General features: G+C 47.2%; 2 protein-coding genes across 7 annotated transcripts; both read right to left on the bottom strand.

The window, feature by feature from the left end:
• Positions 1-111: 111 nt before the first annotated feature.
• LOC108160451 (protein piccolo) lies at positions 112-18,697 on the bottom strand. 5 transcript variants are annotated; one of them, XM_017294464.2, is made up of 10 exons: positions 18,660-18,697; positions 17,282-17,369; positions 15,003-15,371; positions 2,386-4,899; positions 2,147-2,310; positions 1,970-2,092; positions 1,248-1,916; positions 1,019-1,179; positions 813-954; positions 112-736 (listed from the first exon to the last, which is right to left on the bottom strand). In XM_017294464.2, the coding sequence occupies exons 3-10, from the start codon at positions 15,208-15,210 to the stop codon at positions 536-538; spliced, it is 4,182 nt and encodes a 1,393-aa protein (XP_017149953.1). In that variant the 5' UTR covers positions 15,211-15,371; positions 17,282-17,369; positions 18,660-18,697; the 3' UTR covers positions 112-535. The 5 variants fall into 5 exon arrangements, with proteins under 5 accessions (XP_017149953.1, XP_017149954.1, XP_033247346.1 ...); XM_017294465.2 differs by lacking the exon at positions 17,282-17,369 and having other exon boundaries at positions 18,433-18,691; XM_033391455.1 differs by lacking the exon at positions 18,660-18,697 and having other exon boundaries at positions 17,282-17,973.
• Positions 18,698-20,138: 1,441 nt separating this feature from the next.
• LOC108157955 (caldesmon-like) lies at positions 20,139-22,918 on the bottom strand. 2 transcript variants are annotated; one of them, XM_033391463.1, is made up of 6 exons: positions 22,751-22,917; positions 22,513-22,681; positions 21,411-22,458; positions 21,244-21,340; positions 20,525-21,182; positions 20,139-20,461 (listed from the first exon to the last, which is right to left on the bottom strand). In XM_033391463.1, exons 1-6 carry the CDS (start codon positions 22,817-22,819, stop codon positions 20,268-20,270), a joined length of 2,235 nt encoding a protein of 744 aa, XP_033247354.1. In that variant the 5' UTR covers positions 22,820-22,917; the 3' UTR covers positions 20,139-20,267. The 2 variants fall into 2 exon arrangements, with proteins under 2 accessions (XP_033247354.1, XP_033247353.1); XM_033391462.1 differs by having other exon boundaries at positions 21,411-22,681; positions 22,751-22,918.
• Between the last annotated feature and the right edge of the window lie 3,500 nt (positions 22,919-26,418).

Below are 26,418 nucleotides of genomic sequence, written 5' to 3'. Positions count from 1 at the left end.
CTGAAGAGTTGTACAGTTTGTGAAGCACTGGGCGCCAAGATTCAAAACTTGTTTCAAAACTAATCAAACGAAAGGCACTGTCCCTCTAACCAAATATTCCCGTCAACAATATTTATTTTAACATTAAGATCTTTTATTCATTTATTTACATACACACAAACTATATTGGTAGGGTAACCTAACTAAATCGATAGATTGCTACAAGCTAAGGCTAATTTCATGGGTTTGACTTCTGGACTGGATTGCATTTTAATAATTTAAAGGTTTAGTTTAAGGTTTAAAATTAATGATTAGTTGTCGTTTGCATAGCTTAACCCTAATTCGAACCTATGGATAATCTAAGTCCTAAGTCTACGCTTCTCATTCTAAATGGGAGGGACAGGTCAGGGTAGGGAAGGTCGCACAAAACGCGTCTCAGCTACAGTCGCCACGGGGACTGCAGTGGAAAAGTATTTTAGGCCACTGAATCATCGAAATCTCTAAATGTAGGTTGCATATATGTACACAGGGCTAACTAGGATGCTCTCTAATCCGGTCACTTCATGTAGTAGCTGCTGGGCGCCCGACCGGAGGTGTATGTGCTCATTGGTATGCCCTGGGGACCTGGGATGTGGTTGTTGCCCGATGAATGCGTCACAGACGGATTCTGCGATCCATACAGATGATCCACACTGCTGTTGCCTATGCCGTTGCCTGAAGGCTCGTAGTCCACATCGTAGTAGATGCCCGACTGGTTCTGTTTCGATAAAGAGAGAGTACAGATTTTAGCTACAGGATCTTCAGGAGATGATGGATGAATAATGTGATCCTACCGCTATACTGCCGTTGCTGCGACTCTTCGGGCGTGGCACTTGGAAATTGCGTCCCAGCAGATCGGCGCGATCCTCCTCCTCGCTCGAGCTGGAGTTCTCCAGCGTGCGCATTCCGTTCGAGCGCGGACCCAGGCCAAGTCTTCTAAGTGCAAAGTGAAACGTGGATTAGACGAGGGAGAATGGGGGAATAATGGCTGTGCTCATACCTGGGCAATGGCACTGGCGGCGCCAGAGTGGCACTGGGATGCATCTGCATGGTGCTCTGCAGCGACATCCCTCCCAGAGTGCCCATTCCCATGCCCATGGCCCCCAGATTTGGGTACGCGAACATGGCCGAGGAAGGACGCGTGGGTCCAATAGGCTCCGCCTGTCAGGAGCAGAAAGAATAGGAATTCAGCAATCGATTATGGCGCTCACTACGGAATAGGCACTTACCCCATAGTGATTCGTCTGGGCCATGACATCTGCTATCTGTGCCCAGCGCATGCGATCCTCCAGCGTCACCTGGTAACCAGCCTGCGGCAGTCCCGCAGACTTCAGTGGAGCCGTGTTCATGTAGCCGAAGACGGGCGATCCCATGGCGTTCTTCTGCTCGCGCTGCCAGCGACGTGACCACATGATCAGGCAGACAAGGGTGAGGACAATGATGATGATGGCCGCCACGGAGGCGCCTATGGCCACGCCGAGTACCTCGCCATCGATCTCGCACTGCGCCCCGTAGTGGCTCGAGTCGCAGGTGCAGATCTGGCTGCCCTCATCGTTGTAGCTGCAGGAGCCATGGTTGTTGCAGAACGAGTCCAAACACGCCTGACACTCGCGGCCCGCCCGCTGCGGCTGATCGGCCCAGGGATCGCGCAGTCCTGCCTCGCACGCGCACCGGAAACTGCCCCACGTGTTGCTGCAAGTGGCGCCGGAATGGCAGTCGTTCAGATCAGGCGACTGGCATTCATCCAGGTCCTGCAGCGCCGAGACAGCGCCCTCCGGAGAGCTCACATACAGAACGGAGTTGCCAATATTGTTGTTCCGGCGATGGAGCACACCCAGCAGATGCTTCTGCACATCGCTGCGCAGATTGGGACGCAACGTCTCCACGCTCTCGTCCAGCTGCAGGGGAATCAATATATGAATTGGTATTTCAATCGGAATGGCATGCTCACCTTCAGGGTCATGTTCACGTAGACTCCGTTGCCGCCCAGATTGGGATCTCCCCGATAGATGTTGTTCACCTTGGCCTCCATAAACTCATCCGAGTAGGGCGTCATTGACATGGCCGAGTCCAGCTGGAAAGGATTTTCCTTAGACCTCGTTTCTGTATTTCTTTGGAAGATGCTTACCGCTCGGATGGATTCGTAGCTAAGTTGCCCGAAGGGTTCGCTATGGCGATCCATCAGCTTGTGGTCCCACACGATGCGATGCTCATAGATGCGATCCACACGCAGGCCCAGATGGAAGGAGATGACCCGACGACATGGCTCCCGATGCTTGCGACGGGAGTAGCCTGTGGAAAGGGAATCCCAAAAAGGGGGTCATTATTGGTGCATGAGAAGGAGCCCTCTGGCCGACGGAATCTCACCTGGCCTGCAGTGGCAGCTGGAGACGCCGCTGTCCGTCTTGCAGCGCTCATGCTGCGCCTGATCGCAGGTGGAATCGTCGCCCACTATGCAGGTATCGATCCTCACTGGCGGCGGAGTGGGTCGCTGGCGATAGTGCGGTCGCGTGGGCCCCGCGTTTGTTGTGGACGCTCCTGCGGCAGTTCCGGTGGACTGGCTCTGTCCCTGGAGATCCACCACTTCCGTTTCCGGCACGACGTATCCGCCGGTGCTCTGAGTGACGGCGTTCGCGGGAGCCGATGCAGATGAGGGAGAACCAGAACCAGCAACCGAACCACCACCAAGGTGAACACCACCTCCTCCCGGAGACGTTCCCGCGCCCGGCAACTGGGGCAGACGTGTGGCCGGTGTTGTGGCCCCCGCCGGGGGATCTGTGGGATCACCAAAGAGATTGATGTAAGTGCGCTTGCCATCGATCGAGACGAAGCCTTCGTCACCTGATGCCGACACAATAATGTCGTCCTGCCTCTGTCCTCCGCCCTGGCCACCCGCTCCATACGATCCGTACGGCTTGATGTTGATCGTCTGCTTGGAGCCGCTGCCCTTGGGCCCCGGCCCTTGGATGGCCGACAGCGTCACGTCGAAGATCTCCCCGTAGCCAGGCGGCAGATGCTGCCGTGTGGGTTGGATGGGGGGATTGGGCTGCGGTGGAGGCGCCGCCGGTCGCTGGTTGCCAGCTGGCGGGCGTGGCCTGCCGCCGGGCTTGAACTCGGGATCGTCGAGGACGATGCCGGGGCGGGGATGGTAGGGGGCAGGCGGAGTGGCATTGGTGTTAGAGTTGGGGTTGGAGTTGGAGTTGGTACTGGGCGCTCTTTCAGTGGTGGTTGAGGTTGAGGTGGAGGTGGTACTCGGAGTGGTTGTAGTGGTGGTTGAGGTGCTAGTAGTGGTAGTGTGTTCTTTAGAGGGCGACGGTTCGATGGCCAGCGACGGAGTGGCGGCGATGGCCGTGCTGATGCCCGATGTGGTCAAGTGGGAGGTGGCACCCGTCTCCAGGCCGGGTGTACGATTGGCCGTCATGAAGATCACCTCCTCGGTGGAGGGATCCAGATCAAGGGCCTCAGAGCTGTCCATCGACATGGGCACGTAGGTGGAGGACATCCCGCCCATGACGGTGTGGACCACGGAGCTGGTCTCCACGATGGTGGTGTAGCCACCATCTGGTGGCAGCTCCGGCTCCTCCTGCGGCACCTTCTTCTTTTCGCTAACGGGCTTTGGCTTGTGCTTCTTCTTGGGAGATGTGGGCGTGGTTGCGGGAGGATTGGGCGTTGAAAGAGGGCCGGGAGGAGGCGGCTGCAGTTCATCATCGATCTCGCCGCCACCGGTGGAATCTGTGTCCTGGTCGGATACCTCAATATACTGCGCATTGGCATCCTCGTTGGAGAACTCCGAGTCGTAGGTGGTATCCGTGGGCGGAACACCGTCATCCTGCGCCTGCAACGACTGCTGCTGCTGCTGCTGCTGTTGCTGCAACTGCAGCTGGTGCTGCTTCTCCAGCAGATCCTGCTGCTCCAGCTTTTCCTGGGGCTGTGGCGAGGGCAGCACTTGGGGAGCGGGAAGGGGTTTGTATTGCGGCAGGGGGCGCCGACTGCCGCCCACACTCGTGGTGATGGGCGGACGCGGCTTGTTGCGGTACCAGGGCGGCCGATTGCTGACGAAGCCCGGACGGAGGGGCACTATCTGCTCGGGAATGGGAACGCCCGTGATGAAGGGTCGCTCCGGTCGGTCGAAGGGATACGGAGGCGGACGCATCGAAGTTCCCGGCTTCTGGGCCTCGTAGTCGATGGGCGGGAGGTTCTGCGTCTCCGAAATCCGCGGTGGCCCCCGATTGTTGATCCTGCTGGCCGACGGCCGACGCACGCCCTGGGTGTTCGCGTGTACATTCACGTTGCCATTGAGCAGCTTCACAATGCCCGTGATGATGTCCTGTATGTCCGGGTTGCCGTTCTGCCGGGGACTATGCGGCGCCTGGGTGGCACTGGCCCCCGTCGACGAGGTGACAGTACTGCTCGGCCTGATTGGGGACCCCGACGTAAGCGGTCGCAGGTCCCCCTTCCCTAAAAAAGACTGCTCCAAGCTGCTGCTGCTACTACTCCCCGACAGAGTCTTTCCCGCTCTGATCCTCTGCGTCTGCTCGGGCTGCTCCTCCTGGCTGTCATAGGTGCCCGTGGGCTTGATGTTGTAGTGGAAGTACCTGCCCGCGGACACGTCCTTCTCCTGGTTCTGGGGGAAGTGCACGTCGTTCGGCCGCCCGCCCGCCTTCCCGCCATTCCCCTGGTTGTGCTGGTCATGCAGGATGGGCGAGGCCGATCGCTCCACTCGCTCCGCCCGCGTCTCATTCTCGTTGTCGTCCTGCAGCGTGGACTCTCTCTCGGCCAGGCCGTTGATGGAGTCCGCAATGGTGCTCTCGATGCTCAGGCGGTCATTCCCTTGGCTGCTCGACTTCGGGGAGATCTGGGAGATGCTCTCGTGCTGGGCCACTGTAAAACAGAAAAAGGGGACTCGTTAGCAGAATCCGAGATTTAGTTTTCTAAACTTAAAAATACACCCAGAGAAAAATGGCATAGTAAAAAGAAACACGAATATTTAAAATAAATACTTAGGTCTTTAAATAGAAACATAGTGTAGTGTAATCACTAGGCAGTGAATATGCAGTTCTTGACAAGGAATACAATCTCGAATTAATTTCTCAGTCTCAGAACCCAAGCCAGGCCACCACACATTAGAACGTGCTAAGATTTTGGCTTTTACTATTTCCAAATCCAATCTGCCTCAGTTCGGTTGGAATTACTACTATATACCCCCATCAGATACAATGGTAGTCCACAGTTCATTTGATTGGCCTTTTAATCTTGACATCGAACCATTGTTAGTCCTAAAATAAATTTTATAAAACTTTAAAATAAATGTTAATAATAGCATTAATATTTAAATATTAAATTCGAAGAAAGTATATTTAATCTAAATAAATATGGAAATATTTAATTAAAATATAAAATATATATCTTTTGTATATGAAATATATTTATTTTAAGTAAATCAAAATTGTATGTAGCATTATCTAATTTTTTTTTTTTAATCTGTCCGAGGACTTCACAACTATTTAATTGTTTAGTGGGGAATTTGGCGTATGGATTACATTGCATGTACATATGTATATTAAATTGGAAAGGCAATGCATTTAATTAAATATGAATATACCAATTTAAATAAAATATTGATTTCAAAATGTATGTACCCTCGGAGCCAATATGTTGGTGTACATTCTCAAATCTACGTTTAAATATTACAATTTCAGGGCTCTTTTTTCTCTGGGTGCATTTCCCCTTTTGGTGACATTCCTAGGCCCTGGCCTGGGCGTTCAGTTTTCACTCGCATCCATCATCGCCCTGAAAGAACCTTCCCACTGCAGGTTTCACTTTTCACTTGCCATCTCGCCACATGCGCCTGCCCCCTGCACCTCTTTCAGGGTCTCCGTTTCTTTCTGTTCCTATTTCTGTTTCTTTGTTCGCTCTGTCATTGTCAACGAGATTCATTTGCATTTGTGAGGCAAACAAAGCTCAGCCCAGCCCAGCCCAGCCCAGCCCATTCCAAGATCAGTTTCCATCTCCAGGCATCATTTGTTTTCCATGTCAAGTGTGTCCGCCCCCCATCTTCTTCTTCACCTCCTTTCCCCTCTGTGCCGTGGGCTCTGGGGTATTCTTTTCACTCTCTTTTCATACACACTCGTACATGCATACACATTTGTAATTGTATTTGGTTTGCCTTCGAAATTGTGGGCTTGCACACATCACATCTGCTGCTTGCATATCTGTCACAATTGTGAAGGCCCATTCCATGATAAGTTGCCACAAGGCAAGAGCACGCAGATACAGATATACTCGGAGATACAGATAGATCCGCACTCTACTGCGGTAGGAAGAATTTCAAATTTCACAAATTGCTACGTCAAGCGTTGAAAAGATGCCAAGACATCGTCGTGTATTGCATGTTGTACGAATATGTGGTTGTTGCTGCCGCTGCCGCTGCCGCTGCCACTGCTGATTTTCATCATTTTCCTCTGGCTATTGCAGATTAATGAGAAAAGCCAACTTAAATATAGATTGTTTTGCTCAGATTGCAATCGAATGAGGACAAGCACTTGAGACTTCCTCTAGCGAGTCTTTGGTCTGCTGAATGTGTAGCCAGATCAAAACGATCCTCAAGATTCGAGGATTAAATAGAAACCCAAAGCAAAAACAAAATTATAGAGTTTGAAATATAGTTTGTTCTGAAAAGTGCATCTCCTCTCAGTTCTAGACCTGTCTTTTGTAGAGGGGACCCCCAGATACATGTTTCTGGAGTTTTATTAGTATTTACAGAGCATCATCCTGAGAAGAGCCGGACTTAAATATACACTACTTTCTTATGAGAACCAACTCTTGAGACTTCCCCTCTATATGCAATCCAAGCACAGAACTAAACTCAAAACTGGAAAACGAAGACCCGCCACGAAAGTGGATTATGTTTGATCAATTGTTTGACACCTTCCACCGAAAAGATTTCTAGAGATTTATTTGCCTGCTGGCTTTCTACGCTTCTACGCGAGAACGAGTATACCTAAGACCCAGAGGAGACGGACACGGACACGGAGACGGAGACGGAGACAGAGACTCCTATCTTTCTTTGGCTTTGGCAAGTGCATGTCATCTTCTGGCTCTTAAGCCGGGGCTGCTATGGGAGTGTAGACCAGGCCGGAACCAGTTAAAGGCTAAAACGTACATAAATCTGCTATGCTGGGCTCATAATTCACACTTTAACACTCCGGAACAGCTCGGAACACGTTTAGTTATTGAGCTTAACCCAATTGTGGGTCTTGTGCTGGCACTGGCGCTGGTGCTGGTGCTGGGCTCTGGCTCTGGCTCTCGATCGTGTTTTGGGACAGAGATTTCGCTTTCACCTGTCGCTCTAAACGGGATCAAACTCTGATTGAAATATGAAATACTCTGTTTCACTTTCTACTCGCTTTATTTGCTGGCATTTTTTCCATTTTACTTAATTTAATTAGCGCTTCCTTTTGGCCAACTCTGACAAAAGGCCGCTCGAATATGGCCAGAGACACACTTTTCACTTTCCTCGCTCGCTGTCGCTGTTGCTGTTGTTGTTGTTATTTTGTTTTTCATTTTTCACTTTTAATCGATTCCAAATTGAATTGGCTGAAAGTGAGTCTGTCTCTGGATTGGCTCTGATCCGCCGCCAGAGGCTGTGAAATTACCAGACTCGGACCTGAACCTGAATCTGAACCTGAACCTGGGACCTGGACGTTTACGTGGACATGGACATGAACATGAACATGGACAGAGTTGGGTAAATGTGTAACACACATTTTGAAAATCTCAAAAATTGAATTGCAGGCAGCACTTTCACGGACAACAGGCGGGCGGCTGCTTGTGCTGCTGCTGCTGCTGCTGCTGCTACTAATGAAAGTAAAACTCTTTCAATTGGGACTCTCGGGGCTGCACGCCGGGTTGAATGCACCTTGGCTAGATGACAACTCCGACTGTGGCAACATCGTCATTAGTTCCAGCGCTTGCCTACACTAATTTAAGCGCTACTTCAGCCCCCACGACAGCGGCCCAATTGGGGAGTGGGAGGCAGCACGATTTGTGTCTTAACATACACTCCAACTCCTACTCCGTCTCCAACTCCAAGTCTCCAGGTAAATTGGCAATTTCAGCGCCTGCAAATTGACGACAGAAAATCACTTTCTATTTCGCTGCACTTCTCGGACGGAGCTAGATTTCCCAAAAAAGGCACAGACTCTGCGGGAAGGCCAGACCGGAGCTGGCGTGGATAATTGCTTATGAAATACATACGAATACTCCAATATTTGGCACACGTACAGCCGCATTACGCATACGACGTGTCATCCCTAAGACACACAGTTTGGTGGGGCCTTTCGGCGGTGGATCAGGAGGCGGAGCACTGATTGTGCAATAATACTATTTTATGGTTTGCTGCAGAGCCAACAGTCGACAATTTGTCATGTGTTCACCATAAATAAATACATTTATGTAATTATATATAAATAATACCTCAAGTTAAGAGTCGAAAGTGAAGGTAATTGAAAGCAGGAACTGAGAAAAACATAATTCAAATACATTTTTGGTTTAATTTTCTGTGTTTTTTCACTCAAGCTTAAAGACAATCTCAGACACAAATAAACAATTCTTTACCATAGAAATTGCGTGCAATTTATAAGTCTTTCAGATCTAAGAAAAGGTTAAGTCTGCTTTAAACAAAGCACACAGTTATAGCTATGAATGTTACTGATTAAATTTCCTTAAATCGTATATCTAAGAGGCCCCTATAAAAGCATCATTTGGTCAGGCCTAAACATCACATAACCATTCACATTTCTCATACGGCGATTTCCTCTACTCTTTCAAAGCAATCTCGGACAATATACTGGTATCTAAACGAATCTAATCCCCACCTCGCTTTTACATTTGTTTCTTTTCCACTCATAAACATTGTCTGTGGCTATTTTACTCGGCTTTTGGCTTTTGGCCAAGATTTCTTTTATAGGAACAGACCCATCATCTGTGAGGCACGCCTCACGATCCACAAGCTCCCAGTTCCAGTTCCAGTTCGGGATCCGGGGTCCGGGTCCGGATTTGGATTCGGGTCCCCTTCTTTTTTGAGGGCGTTGTCCAAGCTGTGGCATTTAAAATTTGATTTAGTGCTAATTGATTTGCCTTGGGGCATTCCTGGGACGGCCGTAAAACTATAAACGAAAATTGAGCCACAAAGGAAAGTCGTGGATTCACTTCTCCGAATGCTGCGTCATTCCGTAGATATGTACATATGTACATATTTCATTAGCAAAGCAAACAGAGGAACTTCTCAGACAATCACTAGGCTGTTGTTCCACAGTTGTGTCTGCACAAACAATTGGCCATGGGGCAGCAGCAGCAGAAGCAGCAGATGACGGAGTGTTGAAAAGAACTAGAAATGTGTCTTCTTCTCCCCTTCTGGCCAGCTCTTTCCAGCTGAAATGCATGCGCTGCAATTAACAGAAAGACGAATGGGAAGAAGTCGCCAGACCCAAGACCAAAGACGACATCACTTCAATTCACTTGAGACTCCGACTGAAGTTGTTGTCTAGTGAAATTTCACTGGAAAACTGATTTTCCATAGCACCATCCATAACCATCGTGTCTTCTCGCTTTTCTTTCTATTTGACCATGACGTTTGGCCTTTGGCCTTTAAGTTTTTGCATTTTGCATTTGGCAGCGCGTGTCTTCGCATTAGATATACCCAAATCGAAGTGGCTTCTGGAAATCTCACAGAAATACTAGAAGAAATAGTCCCTAGTATCCCATCCTAAGCTAAGAAACTTTCCTTTTCTTCGAGTGTACTTTGTAGCATCCTGGGACTGTATTGGACCCTGGGACTAGACTGAAGCGAAGGTTTCAAAGCGAATGACCTTAATCAAGGTCTGGCTCTGATCTAACCGCCTTAAACCCAGACTCAGTGCTAAAGTCAGAGCCAAAGCCAAAGCCAAAGCCGGTTGCAGCGGTCTGCATTTCTGCTGCTACTGCTGGTTACGCTCCGCTGCCTGGCCCCCGCGGAGGGGCATGTCTAAGCCAAAATCCAAGACACAACCAGCAGAAGGAGAGGAAAATTTATTAGCAGCCGCTGGATGCGCTCTGTTGGCTCTTATAGCTCCTATGGTTCGAAGGCGTACTCGTACACGCCGAACAAAAATTAACACTGGAAAGAAAAACATCCTCGCATACCAAGGGGGGCTTCTGCAGGGATTCACGAATTAATTGCCGCCACTTATGAAATCTAATTCTCCCAAAGAGATGCTTAATTAAGAGCGGCAAGTGGGGGAAGAAGCCACAACGCATTCCAGTTCTAGCCAGAACAATGGCCAGACCCGCGCTAATGGCCAGTCCCAGAGTGTCCCAGAACAAGAAAAGAACAAAAACAGGCAACAAGCAACAAGATTGTAGCCCTATAACTAGCTGCAATTTAGCAGGCGATAAGCGATCTGCACGATCTCTGGATAAGGAATGTGCTGGCGCATATTTGAAATCTTTGTCGTGCCCACTGCCACTTGTGTCGGGAAAAGTATTTCCCATGCCGCTTCTTGGGTCAGTAACCCAGAGTTACGATGGAGCGTTTGGATCTGTCGATCTGGGTGGAGGGGGGAGCACTAATTGAACAATTAAAAATCATATTTTAAATGCGAGAGTAAATAGAACACTGGAAATACTACAACATGGCCAAGAACGGGCACAGAAATGACGCCCCTTCAGGCGAATCTGTCAGAGAAACACGTTCCACGTTGCTTGGAGAACTCTGTTGAGAATTTATTGATTGATAAGCCGCTCTCTCGCACCATTTCTCCATCATCTCTCTTTCTCTCTCTCTCTCTCTCTCTGTGTGTGTCTATGTTTCTTCTCACCAAATGAAACTGTGTCAATGTACCCACAGTATCCACCAAACGGAAACAAGTTGCCGGCCAATATGGTCTTAATGGTCTGTGACAAGTTCAAGTCTCTGTTTCTGTATCTGTGTATCTGTTTATGTTTCTTGATCTGTGTATCTGTTTATCTGTGTGTGTGCGCGTCAAATAAAAGTCTACAACAAGTGACCAACAGAACCGGCTCGTCTGTATATAAAGAGAATCTATAGTTACATACATATATGTGTACAGCATATACTCTTCTGTCTTTCTTTCTGTCTGTCTCTCTGTCTGTCAGCCAGCTTTTTATTAGGCTATTTCTGACTGGCGTGCCAAATACTGGTAGAAATGGGTAAAGTGTCTGTGAGAGTGCGTGTCTGTGTGTGCGTGGGCATTATTGTGTCATGCCAGGCCGTAGGCCCAGATAGATACAGGTGTGTGCGTGCCTAACTGCACCCATTTAACGGCGCTTTACCTCCCAGAGACACTCTCAGATCTTCTTTTTTTTCCTTTCGAAACTTTTTATGTTCGTATTTTTCGTTTTCTTACTTTTAGCCTAGCTTTTAGAGTTATAAGGAAAATATTTGCAGAAGAATACTATTTTCAAGCTCTAAAGATTGTTTGCAATTGTATGATAGTTCGCTTTCTTCACGGATTCATGGAAAACTATTTTAAGTAAATGGTTTGTACATTATTTTCTTTCTTATAACGCCCAGGCCACGTAATAGGATTGATAGAGCAGGACAGTTACTGGGGCTTTCGACTGAATGTAAAGTTCGATTTATATGACTTTCTTTTGGTTTTTTCTTTTGGTATTTATGTTCTTTTTTGGGAAAAACTAATGAGAATTTTATGTTTTTCCATTCGGTAAAAGGAAGTTTGCTGTCCAAGTCTTTTGTCTGTTGCGCCGTAGATACGTTTATGCAAAAATGAATGTCGGGGATGGAAGAATGCCAGCTGAAAAGAGATTCCAATGCGAACTGGTTCGAAAGGGGCAACATATCTTCATTGATTGCCATTGATTGTCAACGCCGCGACATGAAAGGGTTCCTCTCTCCCTCTCCCTCTCCCAGTCTCTCCCCAACTCTGAGACTCGAGTTGCGTCCCAGAGATGCCGCCGCCGGAGGCAGGACAACCCATTAAAGAAGAACGAACATGGAGGAAAAACGAGATAAATTGTGGGTTCAGAGATGTTTCTTTCAGTCTACCTGCCCCAATGGGAGTCTATCTCTCCTTCTCCTTCACTGCCTTCTCCTTCTCCCTCTCTTTGTTTGGGTACAACTTTCGTTGTGCCGAATTTCATTGTACAATTTTGGGCATCTTTTATCCGAAACTCCGAGAGAGTATCTCTTCTCACGGGAAAGGGAAAGTATGCAGTTATTGATACGGCTTCGGGTTCGGATTCAGTTTCGTGTTGTGATTGGGAGACGCTTCCAAGCTCAGGCAGTGCTCGCCTCCGATTGAAAGATCCCCGACAGGGGTTGGGGCTCGGGTTGGGGCGAGGAAACGTTTACGTTAATTGAAAACGAAAGATCAGCAGAAGATCAGCATGTGGTCTGATTAACGAGCATCAGATGCTGAACTTTCATAATTACAGAAGGGGAAAGGAAGAGAGAGGACTCTTAGGGGAACTCTGTAGAACCCAGAAGTTAATGGGATTCCCATTCAAGAAAGGAACATCCCCATTCTCAGTTCGATCGAGATCTTCTTCTTTGACGTGGATTACTCCTTAGGGGTTCCATCGGGCACACCTGTTCACAAAAATATCCCATAATTAATTGCGTCAACATTCCAAGAGATTTTGAGTGGCCGGACGGAGCCCACCAAGAATCCACACCAGAGAAAGACCCAACCAAATCAAAGAAAAAACCTGCCAAACGAACCTGCCTCTTGACCCAATAAAATCTGAAGCGATAAATTTTTGTTCAGGCTGCAACGGCAACGACGGCGGCTTCTTTTCTTCTTCTTCTGGCGCATTGAGCCACAATTTTTTTCGTTTCTTCCTTTTGATTATTTATATTTTCTCCCTCTCTCTCCGACTCTCTTTGCGGCAAGTGGGCCATGTAACAGAAATGTGCCAAAAACCCAAAATAAAATAAAGAAAGATGCTGAAAAATGTTGAGGGCAAATTGTTTGTGGAAACAGGCTAATCTGAAAATGTAATCAGCTTAACAGTTGGAGCCGAAAGTCAGAGATGAAAACGAAAGATGCAACAGAGGAGGGAGTCAGTGGGTTAGAGTGTCACAGCACCGCAGCAGCGCAGCCAATCGCATCGATCTATCGATTGTCTCGTTGAATGATTCCATGACTCTGGAAAATAAAAGGCCGACTCATCCCGCTTTCTTTGACACTTTTCCAGGGAAAGCCCTTCCCAAAAGAGATTTCAATTCGTTATAGTTCCACAAATATCGGAGGCAGGCCAGGCCCCCAAAATGAGCCGTTACATGGGCTGTAACTGTTACCATGGCATTGCCTCTTCTTGTGTTTCTTGAAGCCATAACTCAATTGAAGATTCTTTTTAATTAAGTTTGCTGCTGCTGCCGCTCTCTCACAGATCTTTTCACTTTAACCAATTTAGCCGCTACCTTGTTTGCAGGCTTATGTAAATTCCGCTTGGATAGGAAACGAGATGCTTATTAGCTGCATGAAAGGTTCCAGTTCCAGCTCCAGCTGCAGCCACAAGTCTCAAATGGGCCTCAAATGGCCCAGTAAACAGTGCAGTTAGCTTTAATTTTAATTGATTCCCCTTCCCCACGTGTTGTGGATCGCAATTAAACGGTTACAGTGGCTGCCTAATGCCGAATGCTGGGGTGCTTTCTATTGGAATGCATAAGCAAGCAGCGCACGAGCATGTGGAATGCCTTCCACAAACATGCGGGTATGGCTCTTAATTGGGGAATTTGCACGTAGTTTTAATGAATGCTGTGGAATGGAATGGGATTGTATGTTCAGGCAAATGAAAATGGATTGTCTTAACAAAGCTTAGCAAAGTATTTCTTCAATAGTTCTTCTAGCCGTAATCATCAATTTAAAGCCAATTGCCATCCGTTTAATGACATTTACATTTTAACTCAATTTTACTTATATAATCCCCACTGGTGTGACACTTGGCGATTATCGACCCGCGTCTGCTCAAGTCATAATAAACTTTAATTAACTCGGAGTTTACGCACGTCACGCACTTGGTAAGCGACAAAGAATACCAACCAACAGGCAACAAAAAACCCAACCCAGGTCCCAGCCCATGTCCAAGACATGTCTGCGGCATGAATAATCGCGATTGTGCAATCCAAAGTAAACCCGGAATGAATCACCGCCCTGATCACTGCGATGATGGAATCGGCTCTAGGAGCCAGCCCAGTTTCGAGATCGACTCTAAATATATTTGAAACGTTTCAAAATGTGTCACCCCCACACTCCAGAGAGATACATATGTGGCAGACCAGAGTGGGTCAAACCCGTATTTCAGTGGCAGAAAGAGCAAAAATTAACAAACTTCTTGGCAAACAATTGAACACGACTGTGCGGGTGTGCAGATAGACAGATAGACAGACAGACAGGTAAGCTGTGCCTCTGAGTACAGGTACAGTCCCGGGGCACACTTCATTACGCTTGGCACAGTTTTCTGCTTGCAACGAGACCAAAACAGTGGGGAGCCTCCAAACCTATGCGCATTCTTAGTAACGCCTAATCAATTATGCAGCAAACGCAAGCTTTCTAAAAAGCTTAAGACGGGGCACGTACGAGCCGTGTTGGAGCATCTTCATCGGCACACGTACACAGGCATACTTGTATGAATGTATGTATGTGTTTTGGGAGAATTTATGTTATTTTTCATGCATTTTTAACGCTCAGAATTCCGTGGAAATTATGTAGATATTATGAATTTAACTGGTTCTTGGTATTGGTTCTATTGGTAATAGGAAAAGTGGGAAAGCGTAGGGCTAGAGGTACTTTAGGATCACGTGTAAAGGCTCTATCGGCTCTCCTATCGACAACTTTCATCCTCTCAAATCGGGAAAGTTGGCAGCTTGTGGCCTGCCACACAATTAATTTATTAACTCAATTCATGTGAAGTTCTTTTGTTGCGCTTGACACTGTATGTCGCCCTCATCCCTCTTTACTTACCCGTTGCTTGGACGAGCAGCAGCAGCAGGGCCAGGCACACGGCCATCATGTGTCGATGGTCTCTTGGCATTCTATTGTTTGAATCGTTGGAACTTGCTGACGATGCGGAGGTGCCACCTCTATGGATTGTTCCGCCACCTTCGTCTTCGTCTCCGTCTCTACTGCTCGATTGTTTACTTTCTGTTAAGTTTTGTGGCTTTCGTCGCATTTTTGCATAAATCTAATGCTCCTTCGCGTGCCTCCTCGCTTCTGTGCCACTCTTTGAGGGTTTCTATCTTTCTGTTGCTTTGTTTTGTGTATTTTAGAGTTTTTTATTGTTGAATTGAACTCAGTGGTGGCATCTTTCTGCTTTCCTCACGTAGATTTATGCTGCAAAAAAGTAGAAAAAACTGGTTAGAAAACTAATCAAAATGTATTCTAGAGTTTGTGTCTTGAGTCTTTTGTTTATGCCACGAAATCCGATGGGGAATACCATTAAAAGCCATTAAAAGTGGCAGGTATTACATCAGCCAGCCACAGGCCATAGAGACCATCATAAGCCCCCCGAGTGCTCTACAATTGCTTTGGCCCTTGCCCCTGTCTTATGTAAATCCGTTTTCCAACTTTGTTTCTGTTTGGTGTCGTATCTCCAGGGCTCAATGGAAAAGAAATACTTTCAGAAACAGCTTTCCGAAGATTGCATAAAGTCTCGAGTTAAAGGCTCCATTCAAAAAACTAACTGCACTCTCAACTGATTGAGATGCTAATTTTGATTGATGTCCAGAGTCTGCGCGCACAGAAATTGGTTTGCAGCGAAAGTTTGGGGCACAATTTGAGGTGTCAGAAAGCAAAAGTGAAATTCCAGACCACTCGCATATGTAGATCTCCAAAGCCATTACGATGCTATGATCTCTAATCGATCCTGCGGCCTTACCGAACGATTACCGAATGTGTCTCGAGTCTCTGCTAATCAGAAGCCAAAACAAGATCAGGCCTCGCAAACCGCAAAAGCAATTGCCGAGCATTAGTTGGAAAGTGAAAGCATCGAGGCATCGAGGCATCGAGAGAAGCGGCAACAGTCGGGGGCAAAGACAGAGCAGAGCTGAGGCAAAGGCAAGAAAAGGAAAGGAAAGGTAAAGGTAAAGGTTGCTGGCTTTGTTTTGCTCTGCTACGTGATCTCAGAGCCGGACACGACCGGATTCAGCCGGTAACATGTGCAACAGGGGGTTGAGTCATGCCCGCAGACGATTTTTGGCAGTTTTCTGTTTTTACTATTCACTAACAGAGGGTATACTCTGTTTTAGCAGTTGTGTTTGCTGACTAGAGAGGGAAGCATTTATGCAGATCTTAAGTAATTATTTATTTAATATTTATTCATTCCGTTCTGTCTGTTCAAATGATATCTTTCTTTCTGGCTTTCAGTTTAAGTTTTAGACGATTTACCAACCAAACTATACATACATACATATGTATGTATGTACATGACGGTCTCTATATCCAGGAGAATTCAATCAATATCTCTCTACTTTCACACCTGGTAAAGGGTATCTCAATGTTCGGTCTCTGAAGTTTGCTCTTCTTTCTTGTTTAATATCTGTTCAGTCTGGGACATCGGAACCGAAAGGGATTTTCGCGTGAAACCTTGAAAAAGGCAATGGGAAATGGTACGCATGGAGAAGCGCGAATGAAATAGAAAGTTTTTCTTGTAAACAACAAGCACACAATTTGCTGCTTCGTGGGCGTGTTGTCGCTTTGGGATTGTTGTGTCTGTTGCCTGTTGTCAGTTGTCGGGTCGTCGTCTGTCATTAAATGACTCCGTTTCGTCATTTTCCTGTTGTTTCTCCTCTGGCTTTTCCAATGAATGATTCGCCCACGCTGGCGCTTGTTTAGGCTTAACTTCTGCTTCTTCCGAAGTCCAGATTTGCTTTCTTTTCGAGACTCTTTCAACGCCCAACGGAAGTTGAAGTTGGTAATTACATTTGCTTTTTTCCATCTTCTTCTCGGGTTAAATGACTCATGGGATTACATTAAAGCTTTTTTGGTGCTCTTTCTGTTGCATAACCATCATTTTTTTGAGAGAGTGGAGAGAGGAGTGGAGTCTGCCGCCGCAAGAAGCAGGAGAGAGTGTTGCATAAGACGCTTGTGACTGTCCGATTCATATGCATCGGCGCTAACTCTGCAGATTCATCGCAGATACTTAAGAATCTCAGATTTGATTGCAGAATACTTTTCTGAGTCAGACCCTCCCTCGTAAGTCCACAGATTTCTTCATTTATTTTTCTCTTCCATTTCAGACTCACCTCAAAACGCTGCCATTAATCATGCGATTTTTTGTGATTGATGTTTTTTGATTAATGCTTTCCTTTTCTATTTTTTCTATTTCTCTTTCTATTGCACGATATTTTCAATTAGTTTTTGCACACAAGCAACGTTAATAACGGAACGAATTTCACCCAAACAAAAATGCAAAAAAAACGGAAAGGCACAACAAATTGAAGATTTCCAAAAGCCAGCCAGCCAGCCCCAAACCGAGGCGGGTAATGGGGTTTGCAAGAAATGCGGTTTTTGCGGCTCGAAGGAATGTTAGCTTTAAATTATCGAAAAGCAAAAATCAAGCGACAAGCAGCGGGAGGGCAGAGGCAGAGGCTGCTAATGCTACTGCTGTTGCATACAAAATTGGCACAAGTGCGCGCAAAATGGCACAAGTAACAGTATTAAATGCTGGAACGGGACACTTGAGTGGGGAGTATCATAGAGCAGTGCGGCAGGGGGGCAGGGGGGCAAGTGCTCTTGGCAATTTAGCGGAGTGGACAGGCCAGATCACATTGCAGGCGAGACAGACAGGGAGAGAAGTGTGCTTGTATCCGTGTGTGCTTGCGTTCCTGTATGCCAGTGTGTGTGGGCAGACAGGTTGACCACGGAGGAGCATATCCGGCTAGGAGTGCAGTGGCGCAGCGTCTCTCTCCATTTTCTGCAGTTTTGTTTTTATTGTTATTTAAAATCGTTTTCCTTCCTTCCACAAATTTCAATTTATTCACATTCTTTTCAACATTTTTCCAGAGACTGGCCGTGGCCGTGGCAGCCCGTTAATTAGGCAGCGAAAAGGTGCAACACACTGGGCAAATTATAAAATTTGCAACAAATTTCACAGCGGCACTCAGGCAACAGCAGCAGGCAACAACAATGCAATAAACAAAAGCCGCAAGTCACAAAAACAAAGTTACCAGCCAAAAGGTAGCGCAAAAAAAAGAAAGTTTTTGATGTTTTTGTTGCTGCTTTCATACATACAACATACATATATATGTATATTTTTGCTTTTCTACACACACACACAGAGCCACACGCAAATATCACTTATACGTTTACATATGTATGTATTTGCCTTTTGCGGCTGTTTCTTCTAGAGATACAAGAAACACTAATTTTTGTTGGTTTCTTTTACTTTACTCACTCTCTTACACGCACACACACTTTTGTTGCTTTGAGCTCGTTTTAGTTATTCACTTTTCATAGATTAAGCACGCACACACATGTGCACACGTATGTACATATGTATATGCCCGGCAGTGGCTTCTTCAATTTGTTTTGTTGCTTCTTCGTTTCTTTCTACGCTTCCACGCACTCGCGCGAGATCACGATCACTCTTCACCGTCGCCGTCAGCGTCGACGCTGTCTTACCAAAACCCCGCTAGCAGGTGTGCACCGTTCGATCGCCAGAGACTGACTAAGGTGAGCCCCAAGAGCCGCAAGTCGGGGAACGGCAAAGAAACGAAACACCAAAAGGAACGATCGGTGAAGAGCGGATTGGTGGCACTTATAAAGAGTATACACGAATTGAGATGACGTTTGCTACGGAAAATTTAAGATATAAAGCTGGTACCGGGAGTTGGTGATGTTTGTCCACGTAACGATGGATATGTGTGACCCCAAACTTCTATAAGATCAAATGGGAGCTCAATTAAATGCGCAGAAATTATGCCAGAAGAATATCTCCTGAATGAAACAGTAAATAAAAAAAGAAATCCATCCAACAAGGTATTCAGAAAGGAGGAAAACCAACAACATCCCAAATTCCATTTCTGCATACACACTTTTCGGTGTCGTTCAGTGCATTTTCATTTTTTCATGTAAGAGACTCGATAAATGAATGTTTGCCTTCTGTTTTGGTTGGAAAAAATAATAGTTTCATATAAGTTTGTATATGAACTAGATTAATTTTCGTGATATTCAAAAGATCGTCCAGCATATGAGATGTCATTGAAATTATTTGTCTGCAAGTGATGGAAAATAAAATAAAAATGAATTAAATGGATAAGAAACAACAGCTACTCTCTAATATAAAATGTCGGCTTTTATCTTATGTTAGGGTAACCAAAAGTCGCCGACGTTGTCCTTATAAATTATGTATATTACCATCTGGTGATGGTGGATCCGTGGTGAGTTTCGGACAGGCCGGGGGCAGCCGCAGCCTGAAAGGAAACAATAACAATTGAAAGCGGCAATTTATTGAATATAGAACCATTAATCCGGATCCAGATTAAGACTCCGCTGAACGTCCTTAGTTAGGGAATCCAGGGACGGTTGTTAGCGGGGCTAAATTGCCATTTCCAGGTGGATCGGATCAGATCCGATCCCATTCCAATCATCAGCAATTACCATGCAAATTGCAAACGCACGAAATAAAATGGAAATCCTTTGGGATTTGGTTGCGATTTGCGGATTCGCTTCCAGCTAAAGCAATTGAAAACGAGAATGGTCGCGAATAAAATCTTCGCTGTCGGGGGGAGTCGGGAATCGGGAAAATCGCGAACGCGAGATGAAGGCAATCAGACTGACTCGTACAATCGAAGATTGTTGCCGCTGCTCAGCTCATCATGCCACAAAACTATGTCCCATGACCCGTGAAAATGTATCTGTGTTGCTTGTTTTCTTTTTCAGCTGCGCCTTTCCACACTTTTCACGAATCGACAGCAGCAGCAGCAGAAGCAAAAACAACAACAGCACCTTCATTGTTAATGGAAACACCTCGGGGCATCAAAACATCAAGCCCCTGGCAAGACCCCAAGAAGACCATTAATTGAGCACGCCGGCGGCTTTAATAGTTCTTAAGCAGTTGGGTATTAGTGTCAGAGGGAATCAAGTGGAATGGAAGTGGTATCGTGCGGTATCTTGCATTACTTTTCGCAAATACATTTATTTAATTTAAACTTTATTTATATTTCCATAGAACAAAACAGAAAGAAAAACAGGAGATTATTTTATATACATACGTATGTTTGTGTATAACTAGTATTTTGGGAGCTCCGAGTAGCGTGGGGGCGTGGACCAGAGCACGCTGGAGTTGCGCTTCAGCTGCCTGGGATCGATGTTGGGGAAAATCAGTTTCAGGTCCGGAGTGGTGGGGGCCACCGAGAAGAAGCTGTCGATGACATCGGTGGGACAGTGGCTCTGCATGGCAATCGCTTCGCCGCGTACATGGCCTGAAAATGGGTCACAAAATTTTAGATTAGATCAGACACTGGCTAAAGAAAACGCTAACTTACTGCGACTCCAGGTGGGTGCTGGCGGACGCTTGTGGGTGACCTTGCCCTCGTCATCGGTGGAGTCATCCTCGTGCAGCATGTCCCATGTGTATTTTGTCTTCGGCGGCGGTGGCAGCATCTTCTTCTTGGCCCCGGTCAACTGTGCCAGCTTCTGATTCTCCAGCTCCCGGATCTTGGCTTTCCTGAGGGCCTCGGCCTCCTCCTGCTGGCGCATCTTACGATTCAGCTCCTCAACCTCCAGCCGCTTGCGCTCCTCCAGCTTCTTTCGTTCCTCCTGTTTCTTGGCGCGTTCCGCGGTCTGCTTGGCAATGCGTTCGGCTCGCTCCCGCTCCTTTGCCTCTCGCTGCTGGGCGGCTTGCTGATGCTTCTGCTCACGCAGCTTCTTGCGTTCCTCGGCCAGGCTGTGCAGACCCTTGCGGAAGTCTTCGCCGCTGTTCTCGCGTAACAGGCTCTTGGTGGATGCAGAACTGGTGGACTTCAGGTTGGTCCCGGTGGCAGTCTTCAGCAGCGTCGTTGCCTTCGAGGCACTCATGGGGCCCTTCTTGGGCTGGGCCGAGCTCACGGGCAATAGACTTGAGGTCTGAGTGGGCGTATAAAAGCGCCCCACAGTCGGTGGCTGCAACTTGCCAATCTTGGGCGTGTTGCTCGTGTTCGTGCCCTGAAAAAGGAACATCAATCATCAATTCCCGAACAAACGAGGGAGAGCACTGCACTCTTACCGTATCCTTGGCTCGCTGGGAGCGTAAGTTGCTCTGGGCACTGGCCGCATTTTCGAAGGCCTCCACGCGCATCTTCACTGGACTCTGCAAGAGCGGACTGTGGGCAGGTCAAAAGGGAAGTATTGATGCTCCAATTCAAATAGTCTCCAGATTTTACTCATACTCACTTAAACAGCTCATGGGTGCGGCCGGGCAGCTTCATGGTCTTCACATTCGAGAGAAATTTCGCCACTGGTACCCTGTCGTCCAGCGACTCATCCTCTGTCAGGAGACTGTCCCGCCTTGGCTCTGACCCTGGCTTTGGTGGCCCCTTCTTGCTAGTAATAACTTCGAAGGTGGCGTCGGCCGGTGCAATGTTGGGGCTTTCATCGGTGGGAGCCGGACCCAGCACCATTGTGGCGTTGGACAAGGTGTTCGTTTCATTAATGGCGGCGCCAGCAGAAGCCTGCTGCTGCTGCTCTTCGATGGGCGGCCCCTCGAGGGCGTCTTTGTAGATGGAGCGCTCCTGGTTGCGCGACTCGGTGCTGTTTTTGCGTGTCCGCGAGGAGACGGGCGAGTTTTTATCAATTTCACTAAATCGCTCCACCTTGATGGGCCGATGGCAGGCGCCATCCTTCTTCTTCTTTCGCCCCTTCTTGGACATCTCGGATGCCGTTGTAGTATTGCTGAATGCAGTCTCATCCGACCTGGTAGCATCCGTCTCCAAAATTGTGGATGTGGTATCTGTGGCCGGTAGGGGCGGCGGCATCTCGCCGGTAAACTTCTCCCGCTTGACTTTGACGCACACATTCTTGGAGGCGAAGACTTCGGTTGGCTTCTTGATGGGCTCTATTGGTAGTGTTGGTGGTGGCTCCTGTGGCTGTGTCTCCTCCACAACTGACGGTTTGGGATCCGGTGCTATGTTGTGCGTCCTGCCGTTGACCTGCGAGACGCGCTGTTCGCTCTCCACCTTCACCCGGATCGAATCCTCTTCGCTGGGGCGACGCATCTTTCGGATGAGAGAGGGCTCCTTGAGCAGTTTTTCCGTTTTCAATTTGGCAGCCCGCTGCGGCCGGCCCGAGCTCATGGTGGTGTCGGCTAGAGTCGGTGCCGGTGGCGGCGGCATTAACGAGGCTGTGCTGTTCAGGTTCTCCACCTCGGCAATGGCCAAAAGCTGGGAGTTGCTCAACCGCGCACTTTGGCGGCCCGAGGACTCTGCCGTGACATCGGGGGCATCTGGGGAAAGTGCAAGGTGAGTCTTGGTCTCTTTTAGCCCACAGCTCAACTCACCTTGGGAATCATCTGTGTTGTCAGTCAGAGCGGTCAGCCGTTTGGGACGCTTCTGGGTCTGCTGTGGTGTCACCGCGGAGGTTTCGCTCTGCGCCGGGGCATTGTCCGCAGCCTTGGCATCTTTGGTCTTGACGCCGTAGAATAGTTCTTCCAGCTCTTTAAAGTGAGCCTGCAAAAAAAACAAGCGCGCCGCCATATTGATCGCCGTGTTCTATGTCCATTGCAGCCGAAAAAATACCTTCCGGATTTCCTCCAGTTTCAGCTGCATCCGCGACAGCGGCTCCAATATATCCAACATATCATCCATTTAGCACAAATGAGAATCTACACAAATTTAAACAAATTCCTTTTTTTCTCGTTTTTTTTAAATGGCGGCAATGCGACGCGCGTCTGCAGTGTGACCGCGGACTTATCCCTCAAATATACCGTCCGACCCTCAGAAATATACCAATATATACCGTTTAATTTTAAAAATATACCAAAAATATTTTGACGAGTTCAAGCTCTATTATACATATTCCACGTTTTTCATATTCCGTGCAATATTGGATTGCTATATAAAGTTGAACGGCAGGCGCCGCTAATATCAAACGAGAAACAGAAAAACTAATAGATTGATTAAATTGACAAAATATACCATTATATACCGATATACCGTAAATATTCCGTCGGTTCAATTTTGACCGAAAAAATACCGAAAAGTATTAAACATCCCGTAGACGGTTAACCTGGCGACGCGCGTCTGCAATGTGACCGCGGATCTATCGCTCAAATATACCGTCCGACCCACAAAAATATACCGAAATATACGTCTGACTTCTGATATAAACTCGTCGAATACTCGTATTGTTATCCAATTACTTGATCAATTTCCTACAAGACCGTTTAAATTTCAGTTTTTATCTTTATTGCATTGCTTACAAAATACGGTTTAAGCAAAATCGGTCAACGGGGGCAAGAGAATTTGTGTGACCTCGGACTAAGTGATCAAATATACGGTCTGACCCTCAGAAATATACCAAAATATATACCGATGAATAATCGAACTTAGCCCACTTGGGTCCCTCTATTTAAACAGTTGATCGATTTGAGGTAAATGGCGGAAAAGTTACTGATTGTAAATCCTTCTTGTAGATCCATGCCATCTTTCCTAAAACTAAACGAGGGAGAACGTTGTGAGTTGCTGCGGACACCGCAACTCTACATTTATACCCGATACTTAGTCAGTATGGCTCTCCTCTGGCAGACGCCGCTAATATTGAACGACACGACAAAGAGTGCGTGCGAGAGAGACAGAAAATCAGTCTGAGCGTGACGTCGGGCGCTGCTTAGCCACTGCAAATTGATTTGTTCCTTTTGGCTATAATAATGATCTGATCTGATCCAGATTCAGCAATCTGATAGATCTATGATCTATGATTATCTATGATTCTGCGTTTTTAGTTTTCTCAAATCTGCAATATTGTGGATGCAACAGATTTTCGTCCTTTGTGTGGGCGGAAGGGGGTGGGGCGAAATTTTGAGATATACGTTTTATAGTGACATCTTAAAGGAGTGTGTGTACCAAATTTGGTTACTCTAGCCTTAATAGTCTCTGAGATTTGTGGATGCCACAGATTTTCGTCCTTTGCGGGGGCGGAAGGGGGTGTGGCGAAATTTTGAAACGAAACGGTCAAGGTCCGATATCACAGGAGTGTGGATACTAAATTTGGTTGCTCTGGCTTTTATAGGTTCTGAGATCCCTGAACTCATATTTTGCAATTGGCAAAACCGACCATGAAACCTGTGTGTTAAAGAGAGACAGAGCGAGAAAAAATGAAATTGTTTTCTTGATTCTGGCTATAATAATTTTGTATCCAGTATCTAGTTAAATGATACGAGAAAACTAAAAGCGCAGAATTATTGAGAATAACCGTATCTACCAGATCTACGAATCTGGGAAAACGGTTCCCTTACCGCGTCCACATGTCCCACTTTCTGCCATGAGCATTATCTAGCTATTGTGTTGGATCCCGATCATGGTAGCGTCTCTCGCGTGAGCTCCTAACCGGCGTGGACTTTCTGCACTCGCATCGCATCATATCATCCTTCGAAATAAATATGAATCAAGCTTATGTTTAAATCTCTGTTGTTGCCATAGATCAGCAGTGGCCCCAAATCCATCCTAAGTTTCAGTGTACTCCTTCGCCAAATTTTTGCGCGGGTCAATGCTGTCCCACAGCACAGGGCATTGGCAGCATTCCCTTTCCTAACAAACATGCAGCTCGTCGAGGATTAAAACGAACGGCTCATTCGCATAAAGTTGAAGTTAATAAAAGAAACGAACCTTTTGTTCGAGAATCTTCTTTAGTCTGTGTTGAACTTGTTGACTTCCGGTCTGCCGCAGCAGCTCCAACACCTGGACGCCGCCGCCCCTTCACGCCTGGACAGCCCTTACCTGGCCGCAGGTCCCTGGCCAGCATCCCCTCTATCCCGTCGATGGAGTGCCCTGGTGGCCTGGTCTGCCACCACACATCCCATGTGGGAGCCACCACCAGCAGCAGCAGATGAACACAAAGCATTCCATCAACGATATCCTGGGAGGACGCTCTGGAGGAAGCAGAAGCAGGAACCAACAGCAGACGCCCCAGCAATTGCAACTGCAAGACCAGCAGGCACTCACGGTAGCACCGACGTCGCCTCTCCAAAAACTGGGGCACGACTCGGAACGGCACACGGCAGGGCTTCCCCCCTGCTGAAAATATTGCTGTCTTCCCCCGGACCAAACGTGTGTGCAAACAATTTAGCAAGACTCGAATGCCGGTGAGAGACCCACACAAAAGGCTGATCTGCGACGGAGTACGAACTTATTACAACACATTGGAATTCGATCTCCCGTTCACAGATTGCAGGAGGCATGAGGGAGGTACTTGATCTCTTTCCTGGAGAGCCCAAGGAGAGGTGGCCCACGAGTGGCCGTCCTGCGGCGCGGGATAAGAAAAAACGAGGGGAACGTTGTGAGTTGCTGCGGAGACCGCAACTCTACAGTTATACCCGATACTAAGTCAGTATGGCTCTCCTCCGGCAGACGCCGCTAATATTAAACGACACGACAAGGAGTGCGTGCGAGAGAGACAGAAAATCAGTCTGAGCGTGACGTCGGGGGCTGCGTAGCCAGTGCAAATTGATTTGTTCCTTTTGGCTATAAAAAGAATCGGATCTGATCCAGATTCAGCAATCTGATAGATATGGTCATTATCTCTGATTCTGCGCTTTTAGTTTTCTCGAATGTGCAATATTGTGGATGCAACAGATTTTCGTCCTTTGTGGGGGCGGAAAAGGGTGGGGCGAAATTCTGAGATATACGTTTTATAGTGAGATCTAACAGAAGTGCGGATACCAAATTTGGTTACTCTAGCCCTAATAGTCTCTGAGATTTGTGGATGCCCCAGATTTTCGTCCTTTGCGGGGGCGGAAGGGGGTGTGGCGAAATTTGGACACGAAACGGTCAAGGTCCGATATCACAGGAGTGTGGATACCAAATTTGGTTGCTCTGGCTCTTATAGGTTCTGAGATCCTTGAACTCATATTTTGCAATTGGCAAAGCCGACCATGAAACCTGTGTGTTAGAGAGAGACAGAGCGAGAAAGAATGAAATTGTTTTCTTGATTCTGGCTATAATAATTATACGATCTGGTTGAGATCTTACACTCTAGAACATATAGTCGTCCTCTACGATTCTGCGTTTTTGGTTTTATCGTATCTTTAAAAATGTGGATGCCACAGATTTTCGTCCTTTGTGGGGGCGGAAGTGGGCGGGGCGATGTTTTGAAATATTCTTGTAGCAGTGACATATCACAGAAGTCTGGATCCAAACCATCGTTGCTCTAGCTCCTATAGTCTTTGAGCATTAGGCGCTGAAGGGGG

This window comes from Drosophila miranda, chromosome 3, assembly GCF_003369915.1.
Source record: "Drosophila miranda strain MSH22 chromosome 3, D.miranda_PacBio2.1, whole genome shotgun sequence".
Taxonomy (NCBI): Eukaryota; Metazoa; Arthropoda; class Insecta; order Diptera; family Drosophilidae; genus Drosophila; species Drosophila miranda.
This window is presented reverse-complemented; position numbering and strand designations above follow the sequence as displayed.

What these genes read in the sequence shown, in the direction of transcription:
- LOC108160451 (XM_017294464.2), bottom strand. Translation starts at nt 15,210, where the DNA reads ATGCGACGAAAGCCACAAAACTTAACAGAAAGTAAACAATCGAGCAGT. An exon ending in CCGCCAGTGCCATTGCCCAG is followed by an intron (nt 955 to 1,018) that starts GTATGAGCACAG and finishes CTTTGCACTTAG; the next exon opens with AAGACTTGGCCTGGGTCCGC. An exon ending in GCAGCAACGGCAGTATAGCG is followed by an intron (nt 737 to 812) that starts GTAGGATCACAT and finishes TTATCGAAACAG; the next exon opens with AACCAGTCGGGCATCTACTA.
- LOC108157955 (XM_033391462.1), bottom strand. Translation starts at nt 22,819, where the DNA reads ATGGATGATATGTTGGATATATTGGAGCCGCTGTCGCGGATGCAGCTG. An exon ending in CCCAGCGAGCCAAGGATACG is followed by an intron (nt 21,183 to 21,243) that starts GTAAGAGTGCAG and finishes TTCCTTTTTCAG; the next exon opens with GGCACGAACACGAGCAACAC. An exon ending in AGCACCCACCTGGAGTCGCA is followed by an intron (nt 20,462 to 20,524) that starts GTAAGTTAGCGT and finishes ACCCATTTTCAG; the next exon opens with GCCATGTACGCGGCGAAGCG.